The sequence below is a fragment of the Microtus ochrogaster genome, chromosome 5, assembly GCF_000317375.1.
Source record: "Microtus ochrogaster isolate Prairie Vole_2 chromosome 5, MicOch1.0, whole genome shotgun sequence".
NCBI lineage: Eukaryota > Metazoa > Chordata > Mammalia > Rodentia > Cricetidae > Microtus > Microtus ochrogaster.
In genome coordinates, this window is record NC_022012.1 from 73,761,229 (window position 1) to 73,771,668 (window position 10,440).

At 42.3% G+C, this 10,440-nt stretch overlaps 1 protein-coding gene across 5 annotated transcripts in view; it reads left to right on the forward strand.

Annotated features, from left to right (window-relative positions):
- Positions 1-10,440, forward strand: part of Trip4 (thyroid hormone receptor interactor 4) — a 63,688-nt gene that overhangs the window by 35,101 nt on the left and 18,147 nt on the right. For all 5 annotated transcript variants that reach the window (XM_005347748.2, XM_005347749.2, XM_013346429.2 and 2 more), the window contains one exon: positions 917-1,008. In XM_005347748.2, the coding sequence (XP_005347805.1) occupies positions 917-1,008 (92 nt within the window). The remainder of the gene's footprint in view (positions 1-916; positions 1,009-10,440) is intronic.

The window sequence follows — 10,440 nt, forward strand, 5'->3', positions numbered from 1 at the left end:
TTTCTTTCTTTCTTTCTAAAATACTGTACCTCCTGTTCTAGTTTTGTTTCTTTGGCTGTGATAAAATTCTGTGACCTGAAGCAACTTAGAGGAGGAAGGGTTTAAGGGTTTGCTTTGCTTTAGCTCATAATCCCAGATTTCAGTCCATTAATGTAGGAAGCCACAGTGGCAGGAGCTTGAAGCAGATTCTGTCCTCATAGCCACAATGAAGGACAGACAGCCACATCTGGTTACCCTTCTCCACGCTCACATAGTTCAGGACTCTTCTTAGAGAATAATGCTATTGGCAGTGGGCTGGGTCTTCCTACCCAATGCTGACAGTCTCTCATTGAGACTCTTTCTACATGATTGTCAGTTATGTGGAGTTGAAATTTTTTTTAAAGATTTATTTATTTATTATGTATACAACATTCTGCCTCGATGTATGCCCACACGCCAGAGGAGGGCGCCAGATCTCAGTACAGATGGTTGTGAGCCACCATGTGGTTGCTGGGAATTGAACTCAGGACCTCTGGAAGAACAGCCATCTTAACCTCTGAGCCATCTCTCCAGCCCTGGAGTTGAAATTTAAAGCTAGCCATCCCACCACCAAACTTTAATCCAATCCAGCTGTGAGTACATTATAATTAATTTGATTGGTATTAACCTATAGAGTCCTTGAACCTTGATGGTATATAGAAGATTTTTCTAAAACAAAAGCTTCCAACTTTAGCACATGAATAGTAAGCAAACCTAGTCACTCGCTGGACTTTTGCTAAAATATAAGCAGTTGTGCCATATAATAAACTTCACTGTTTGACTTTGCTTCTACAAATAGATGATGGAAAAAGTTATGTTCAGAATTGAAAGCAGATTCCTGAGTTCCAGGGTCACAAAAGAGGAAAGTCATCCTCTCCTTTTGTTGTCTTCTATTCAGATGTGGAATTTCCAAATGATTATCCATCAGGTTGTCTTCTGGGCTGTGTGGACCTAATTGATTGCTTATCCCAGAAACAATTTCAGGAGCAGGTGAGTACTGAGTTCTTCTCGTGGGCAGGCACTTGCTTACTTTCGTGACAGGTTCTAGATCATCTTAACAGACTGTTCTGAAGGCAGTAAGGTGCTAGCAATCAAGACAGAAGAAGAAAGGTCTCTCTTTATTCCCCTCCCCCTTGAGAGACTGTGGCACAGCTTAGGCTGGCTTCAAATTTATGGTCCTACTTTCTCTGCCTCCAAAGCGTCTGTTGTGGCGTGTCCTGGTTTGTTTTGTTTTGTGCTCTGTCCCAGACTGAACTGGAACTTACATAGAGCCCTTGCACTTGTGATTATCCTCCTGCCTCTGCTTCTGGAGTCCTGAGATTACAAGCATGCAATCACCACCCCCAGCTTCAGGAGAATGATTTTGTAAATGTACATTGGAGGAAGACTAGGAATAGGTCAGAAATAGAAGCACTTAGAGATGGCTTAGTTCTCAGTGTGTGGGGAAGTAGCAGACCTACATTTCTGAAAAACAGTTGTCATTACAGTCCAGGGAAGGAAGTGTAAGGTCTTCATCCTTTCTTTAGGCTTCGTTTTTTAGGTTGGGCCAGATGACACACACCTTTATCCCAGCACTTGGGAGGCAGAGGCATCTGGAGGCCAGCCTGGTCTCCATAGTAAGTTCCAGACCAGCCAGGGTTACAGAGTGAGTGAGGATGTTTGTCAAAAAAAAAAAAAAAAGCAAAGCTAAAATTTCTTTTAATGAAGAAACTCTAAAATACCACTTTTCATTTCATTGGATGGTGGATGTGGATTATGATGGGCAAATGTGCTTGAATGTGGTTTGATTTGTGCCATGTTGGGGTATGTTTGTACAAGTGAACATACATATATATTTAATTTTTAAAATCTCTATAAACATTAAATTTACATGATTAAAACACATTTGAACAGTAGGGGGCACCAAAGAACTGTAACTTCATTGTGAAATTCCTCAAATGTAGAGTTTGGGTTCAGACTGCCAAGATGACCAAATCTAAGCAGAGAAAGTCTTACAGTGTTGTTTTCCTGTCCTTTTAACAGTTAATTTAAGCATTTGTGCTTCTAACACTGTGCATAAGAAAATGTACTTCATGCTGGGTGGTGGTGGCACTGCACAACTTTAATTGTGAGGCAGAGGCAGATAGGGCTGTTACACAGAGAAACCCTTTCTCACCCCACCCCCCCAAAAGAAAATGTGCTTCAATTTAGCTTTCACTCAGTAAATTCCTTCTTTTGTTTGTTTCTTTGTTTGTTTTTGAGACAGGGTTTCTCTGTGTAACAGTCCTGACTGTCTTGGAACTCAATTTGTAGACCAAGCTGGCCTCAAACTCATAGAGATCCACCTGCCTCTGCCTCCCAAGTGCTGGGATTAAAGGTGTGTGTCACCACCACCACCCGGCTAAATTCATTTTTCCAAATGTTTGCCTTCTTTCTTTTTCTGGCTGTGCCATATGAACCCAGGGCTTTATGCATTCTAGTCAATTACTCTAACATTAAGCTATATCGCAGATCCCAAATGTTTCCTTCCTTCCTTCCTTCCTTCCTTCCTTCCTTCCTTCCTTCCTTCCTTCCTTCCTTCCTTCTCTTTCTTTCTTTCTTTCTTTCTTTCTTTCTTTCTTTCGTTCTTTCGTTCTTTCTTTTTTCAAAAGAGCATCTCACTATGTAGCTCTGGCTGTTCTGGAACTCACTCTGTAGACCAAGATAGCCTCAAACTCACAGAAACCTGCCTGCCTTATCCTCCCAAGTGCTGGGATTAAAGAAAGGCATGTGCTACCACTGCCTGGTGTGTATGGGTATCTTGCCTGTATGTCTGTGCACCCCATACAGGCAGTGCCCACAGAAACCAGAAGAGGGCACCGGATCCAGAGATCCAAACTGCAATTGGAACTAGAGCTACAGTTGTGAGCTGCCAGGCAGGTTTGTTTGTTTGTTTGTTTTTTGAGACAGGATTTCTCTGTGTAACAACCCTAGTTGTCCTTTAACTAGCTCTGTAGACTGGGCTGGCCTTGAACTCACAGAGATCTGCCTGCCTCTGACTCCCGAGTGCTAGGATTAAATGTGTGCACTGCCACTGCCCAGCATCATCCAGTGTTCTTAACCATCTCTCCAGCACCCTCAAGATCTGGGATTAATTGATGGCCACCACCATACATATCCAGGCTTTCATTTTCATTTGCTTGTTTTGTTTTCTTCTCTCCTCTCTCCACTCCTTTAGACAGAGTCTCATATGTTGGGAGTGCCACCAAACTCTGCTATGTCTGCTGTCTTTTTTTTTTTTTTGAACGTGGGTCTTCCATAGCCTGAACTGGCCTCAAACTCCATTTGTAGGTTTAGATTATCTGATCCTCCTGCCTCAGCCTCCCAGGTGATGTTGTTATAGGCATGACCCAATGATTTTCTTAGGGTTGCCTACTCTGTCTCTTCTGTTTACTTTTATGTCCACTGCATGCATTCAGGTGTGATGTTTGACTCCCATTCTTTTGCTCTGCCCCTAGTGTATAATCTAGACCCAGACAAGGCATAGACCATGAAGGCTTTCATCTCCATGCTCTGGTACCTGTACTTTTGCACCTGCTGCTTCTCACAGCTTGGCAGATCATCAAGCAGAGAGAGAAGGACCACAGTTAGAGCTATAACCCTCAAAGGCCACCCTTCAGTGAGCCATCTCTACCATCCAGGACCCCACAACTTCTCAAAATTGTACCAGTACAGCCAGGGAACCACATGCCCAAGCACATAAGCCTGGAGGGGACATTTTTAAATTCAAACCATAACATTGAAAACTATCATCTTAAAATATCAGGTATTGCTATCATTAGAGATCTAGTTAACAAATTTTGTTTTCCCGAGGATACTCTTTCTTCAGGTCAGCAGATGCCGCTCCCTGAGCTTGGATTTATTGTGTGTTATGTACTGGTATTGCTGAGGACAGTATGTAGGAATGCCAGAATCCTCCCACGGGTGCCATGATGGAGATCCTGGCAACTCTCCTTATGGATTATCCTTGGGTATGCTGTGAATTTATACCAAAATGCTAGGAGTTGGTAGATTTCATTGAACATTGAAATTTCATACCCCTTTCTTGTGGTCATCAGCTTTTCTGTGGTTTTCTCCTTTACTTTCTGTGTTTGAGAATATATGAATATTGTTCAGAGTAGATAATAGTCTAATTTTGTTTGCTTGTTTTTTAATTAATTAATTAATTAATTTTTTAAAAAACTTATCTTTTCTCATTTTATATACTAATCCCAGTTCCCACACCCTTTCCTCCCCCCACTTCTTCCACCTTCCCCTCACTCCCATCCATCCACCCATCCAGCCTAGCATATTACTTTGAGGCAAAACCAAGGCCCTCCCCACTGTATCTAGGTTGACCAAGGTATCCCTCCAAAGAGAATGAGTTTCAAAGAGCCAGTACAAGCAGTACTAATAAATCCTAGTCTCACTGCCAGTGGCCCCACAGTCTGCCCCAGCCATGCAACTGTCACCCATATTCCGAGGGCCTAGTTTGGTCCTGTGCTGGTTCCCTTGCTGTCGGGCTGGAGTTGGTGAGCTCCCATTAGCTCAGATAAGCTGTTTCAGTGGGTGTCCCCATCATGGTCTTGACCTCTTTGCTCCTTTTCTCATTCCTCCCACTCTTCGACTGGACTTTGGGAGCTCGGCCCAGTATTCCACTGTGGATCTCTGCCTCTGCTTCCATCAGTTGCTGGATGAAGGTTCTATGATGACTTTTAAGATAGTTACCAATCTGACTACAGGGCAAGGCCAGTTATGGCACCCTCTCCACTATTGCTTAGGGTCTTAGCTGGGGTTTTCCGTGTGGATTCCTGGGAATTTCTTGAGTGCCAGGTTTCTTCCTGGCCCCATAATGGCTTCCTCAATCAAGATATCTCTTTCCTAGCCTGCCATCTGTCCTTCCCCATCTTGACCCTTCAGTTCTCTTAAGTCTCCTTCACCCACCCCTTTCTCCTTCTTCTCTCCCCTTCTCCTCTCCCCTTATTTGCTTGTTTTTATTTGAGACAGGGCCTCACTATGTAGCTCTGGCTGACCTGGACAACTGTGTGAACTGCTTTCTGTTTGACTTTGAACTGTCTTCCCTCCTCCCGAGTGCTGGGATTACAAACATACACCACCATTCCCTGCCTTATTTTTTAATTATGTATGTGTGCATGTGCACATGGGCATGCACATGAAGTTATGAAGCCAGAGGAGTCAGTCCCTAGGAGTTGAAGTTACAGGCAGTTGTGAGCCACTAACTTGGGTGCTAGAAGTCAAACACGTTCTCTGGAAGAGCAGGAAGCTCTTACAACCTCTGAGGCATCTCTCGCTTCATTGGATTTTGTCACTTTAGAAATGGTTGCTGTCCCCGAGTAGAAGATCTGGGTTTACAGATGTTTCTGTGTTTACCTTTACAGGACTCTGGGGACTCAAACTCGGATCCTCATGCTTTAGCAGCAAGCACTTGACCATTGAGTCATCGCAGTGTTTGATTTATGGTACGATGGATTAAACCCACTGCCTTGTTTATTCTAGCCAAGTGCTCCACCACCCTTAGCCTAAATCTTATTTCTAAGTAAATGAGTTGGTATTTTGGGGAAACAGACCTATCCTAGGATTTCATAAAGTACTTCATGTAGGTGTTCTCTGAAATTAGTGTACATCTGGAAAACATCTTTGAATTAAACAAATTTGTTTAACATAGAGTTTCTCAGAGGCTTTTATATACAAGTACAAATTAAGGCTCTCTAAGAGGGAGATGATAGAATACAGTGTTCCTAAACATTTTTCTCTCTGAAGTGGAGTTAGTAATCAGACCCAGGACCTTGCGCATATTAGGCAAGTGCTCTACCACTGAGATGCTGCCCTATCCTCCTCAAACATACTCGGTGCCTGTTTGCATACTACATAGCTGTAGTCCTAGTGTGCACAATTTAGAATGCACGTTAGGCTTTTCTTTGTCCTCTTAAGTCCAACTTATTGAGCAATAACCATCCAGGAAACAGTTTCTACTCAGTGTCTTTAGCATCTCAACATGAATTCTTATCAACCAGCTGAGTCGAATTTTCCTTGAGAAACTGTGACACTAACAAATTTTATGTCAGTTGAAACTAACTTCCTATGTGACTTAGACCACATTTTTTTTCAGCTAGCATTTTCATTCCCCAAAGAAACTTAGTAATTTATTTCTGACCTCACATTCTTGGACTGTCTGATAAATTAAAATATACTAAGCCTCACTATTTTTGGCATAGTGTAAATGGTTTTCTAAAAAGAGTAAGAAGAGATTCGTTTCTTTTAAAGTCAAGTGCACTATACTCTAAATGACCTTTTAAAGAGTGTGTGCTGAACAGACTTACTTTTATCTTCTTAAGGCAAGTTTAGCCAGCATGGCTAAGTTGTACCAGGAAGAAAAAACTTCCCACTAAACCCTCAACTCTCCTCTGAGTAATGGCAGGGGATGAACCTAGACAGGGAAGGAATGTAAAGAAAGGGCTGCAGCTGACTGGGAGAGATAGGTAGATGAGAGCCACCTCCTCAGAGTTTCTCCTGTATTCCCCTGGAAGGAGCCCCTGCTGTGTGCCAGCATTTTATCTGCCAGCAGCAGATGTAAGCTCTCAAAAACAGCGGGGAGGATGTTGACTGCAACAATGCATCAAGGCTGTGGTTTGTAACCTCAATAGTGAGGCAGTTCAAACTTTTTTTTTTTAACAAAGACATTTTGATTGCCAAATCCATAACCATTAGCAGCTGTGGTTGTGAGCAGTTCTCCAGAGCTAACAAGTTGAGTTGAGTTGGTGGCCTTTGTTTTTACACGTCTGTGTTGTTTGTGCTATTTTTATCTTTGCCTTCAAAAGAAATTCAGATAAGTCTGAAATCTCCAAGGTCATTGATTATTCTGTTTTTTCCCAACAGAACCCATTCTTCTCATGCCAGCTTTCTGTTAGTCTATTTGATGTTAAGGTTTTTATGAGAGACCAGATCCTACCTGCAAGGAATTGCTGAGACAATTCCACTGGGTCCCTCTATCTAGCAACTGACACCAAGAGTAGAATTTCAGTCCTTTTAGAGAGAAGAATATAACTTCTTCCATTTCTTTTTTTTTTTTTTTTAAGATTATCTAAGTGCCAGGAGGTGGTAGTGTACCTTTAATCCCAGCACTTAGGAGGCAGAGGCAGGATCTCTGTGACTTGGAGAGCAGCCAGGGCTACACAGAGAAACCATTCAAAAAACAAACAAACAAAATCTAAGCATCTTGGTGTCTGGAAGATGCAGATCTCCCTTTGCATGGAAATCACCAGCTTCTGTCACTGGGTCTTCTGGATCTGAAAAGGGAGAAATTAGAACATGAAGAAAGTAATGGTCAACATTCAAGCCAGGCCTTGAAAATGCCAAATCCCTAATTCTCTTTTTAAATCTGTGAGGGAAGCAGGGAGTGGTGGTGCATGCTAGTAGTGCTCAAAGAGTCTGAGGCAAGAAGAGCCCTGAATTCTACACTTGCCTGGGCTGTAGTCTCATAATAACTAAAATAAATGCATAAAGCCCGAGGGGATGGGGTATGACTCAGTACAGGGTCCTATCAGTAGCACTGTCCTATCTGTCTGTGAGTTCTGCTGACAGAATTTGCCTGCACATAATATACCTCAGAAGATTCTCAAGAGACTATAGGGGCTGTTGTCTAAGACACAACATGAAAGGAAACACTATGTCATTAACAGCCAGCTGACCTCAAGCACTTCTTTAAGGTCAAGACTCACTTGAAGGAGGTAGAGGATGTACAATAAGAATGTTTAAGAAGATTAGAACATTTATTAGAGTTCATAGTGGTCAGAACATACTGTTACTATTGTTGCTTGAAGTTTGAGTATCAAGTATTCAATTGAAAATGGTTTAAGGAGAGGGCTGGAGAGATGGCTCAGTGGTTAAGAGCACTGGCTGCTCTTCCAGAGGACCTGGGTTCAATTCCCAGCACCCACATGGCAGCACACAATTGTCTGTAATCCCATTTGCGGGAGATCTGGCATCCTCTCATAGACACACAGGCAGGCAAAACATCAGTGAACCTAAAATAAATAAATAATTTTTTTTTTTTTTGTTTTTCGAGACAGGGTTTCTCTGTGGTTTTGGAGCCTGTCCTGGAACTAGCTCTTGTAGACCAGGCTGGTCTCGAACTCACAGAGATCCACCTGCCTCTGCCTCCCAAGTGCTGGGATTAAAGGCATGTAGTACCACCGCCCAGCGATAAATAATTTTTTTAAAAAAGGAAATGGTTTAAGGTTGCCCAGCGGTGGTGGCACACACCTTTAATCCCAACACTCATGAGGTAGAGGCATATGGTTTTCCGTGAGTTTGAGGCCAGCCTGTTCTACAGAGTGAGCCTGTCTTGAAAAAATGAAAAACAAAAATGGTTTAAGGAATAACAGTGTGTGTGTTTGTTATATGTGTGCATTTATAACTATCTGTGTGTGTATGCGCGCGTGTGCATATGTGTGCTTTAAACATATGTGCAAGAAAACATTCCACTTTATGTTCTAAAGAAAGATGTGGAATAGTACCATTTTGTATTTTGGTTTTGATTTTGGTTTTGAGAAAGGTTCTCACTTGTACCTATGAATGGCTTGGAACTCACCACATAGACTAGGCTAGGCTGGAACTCCCAAAGTGTTGCCCGTTTATGTTCACCAAGTGCTGGCATTAAAGACATGTACTTTCATGTCTAGCAGTGCCACTTTTTTTTAATGTTCTGTGTAATAAATAACAATGTATAGCCGGGCGGTGGTGGCGCACACCTTTAATCCTAGCACTCAGGAGGCAGAGGCAGGCGGATCTCTGTGAGTTCAAGACCAGCCTGGTCTACAGAGCTAGTTCCGGGACAGGCTCCAAAGCCACAAAGAAACCCTGTCTCGAAAAACCAAAAAAAAAAACAAAAACAAAAAAAACCCCCAGTGTATATATATATATATATGTACTGCTAGCAGAAAAGGCACTGGAGTTACAGATGGTTGAGAACTACCACATGGGTGCTGGGAATCAAACCTGGGTCCTCTGGAAGAACAGCCATCTCTAGCCTCTGTAATTTTTTTATTTTTTGGATACAGGGTTTCTCTGTGTAGCCCCAACTGTCCTGAAACTCCCTCTGTAGACCAGGCTGACCTCGAACTCAGAGATCTGCCTGCCTGTCTCCTGAGTGCGGGGATTAAAGTCATGTGCCACCATCCTGTAGTTTTTTAATAGTAACCTTTTTTATTTTTTATTTTTTTAAAATATATTTATTTATTTATTATGTATACAATAATCTGTCTGTGTGTGTCTGCAGGCCAGAAGAGGGCACCAGACCTCATTACAGATGGTTGTGAGCCACCATGTAGTTGCTGGGAATTGAACTCATGACCTTTGGAAGAGCAGGCAATGCTCCCAACCACTGAGCCATCTCTCCAGCCCAATAGTAACCTTTTTTAAAAGATGTTTTATATTTATTTTTGTTTCTCTTTTCGTATTTATTTTATTTCATGTTGAGGATTTTGCCTAACTCGTATGTATGTGTGCTACTTGCACGCCTGGTGCCTGTAGGGATCCTGGAAGACTGTGTACCTCTGGAACTAGAAGCGTCGATGGTAAACTCCCCTTTGAGGGCTAAGAATGAAAGTCCACCACTGCAGGAGCAGCAGGTGTCTTAACTGTGGAGCCATTTCTCCAGACCTTAATGATTTTTTTGGGTGATTGGTTTGATGACTTAGCAGTTTAGAAGACTTGCTGCTTTTTCAGGGGATCCCAGTTTGGTTCCCAGCACTCAAACCAAACCTGCCTACAACTCCAGCTCCAGCTCCAGGGAATACAGCATGGCCTCCATGAATACCTGTGCTCACAGTACATACACCCAAACACAGACAAACATACATACACATATGTATATAGATAATAACTATATTTCAAAAGGAGGCTCTCGGTGCATGTATGTGGAGCTCAGAGGACAATTCCAGAAGTCAGTTCTCTCTTCCACTTCTTGGGTCCTGAGGATTGAACTCAGGTCTTCAGGCTTAGTAGCAAAAGCCTCTCTCCACTGAGGCGTCTTGTTAGCCCAGTAGCTTTTTACTTGATAACATATAATTCTTAAGATTTTCTTATGTGCCAAGAGTGATAATCATTTAGTCCCAGCACTCAGGAGGCAGTGGTAGGTATGTGTTCCCAGCCAGCCTGGTCTACATAGTGAGTTCCAGACCAGCTAGGGCTATATAGTGAGATCCTATCTTATAAAAACAAAATCAAACAAAAAATAAAATAGAAAGGAAAAAGATTTTCTTGTGTAATTATTCATCTATCAGTAGATATTTGGGTCCTAGTATAAGTGAGACACCATTATAGATATTAAAGGAAATAAGATAAATCAGGTGTAGGTTCTGCCCTTGGATACATGAGAGGTTACTAGAGAGTTGTATTAACAAT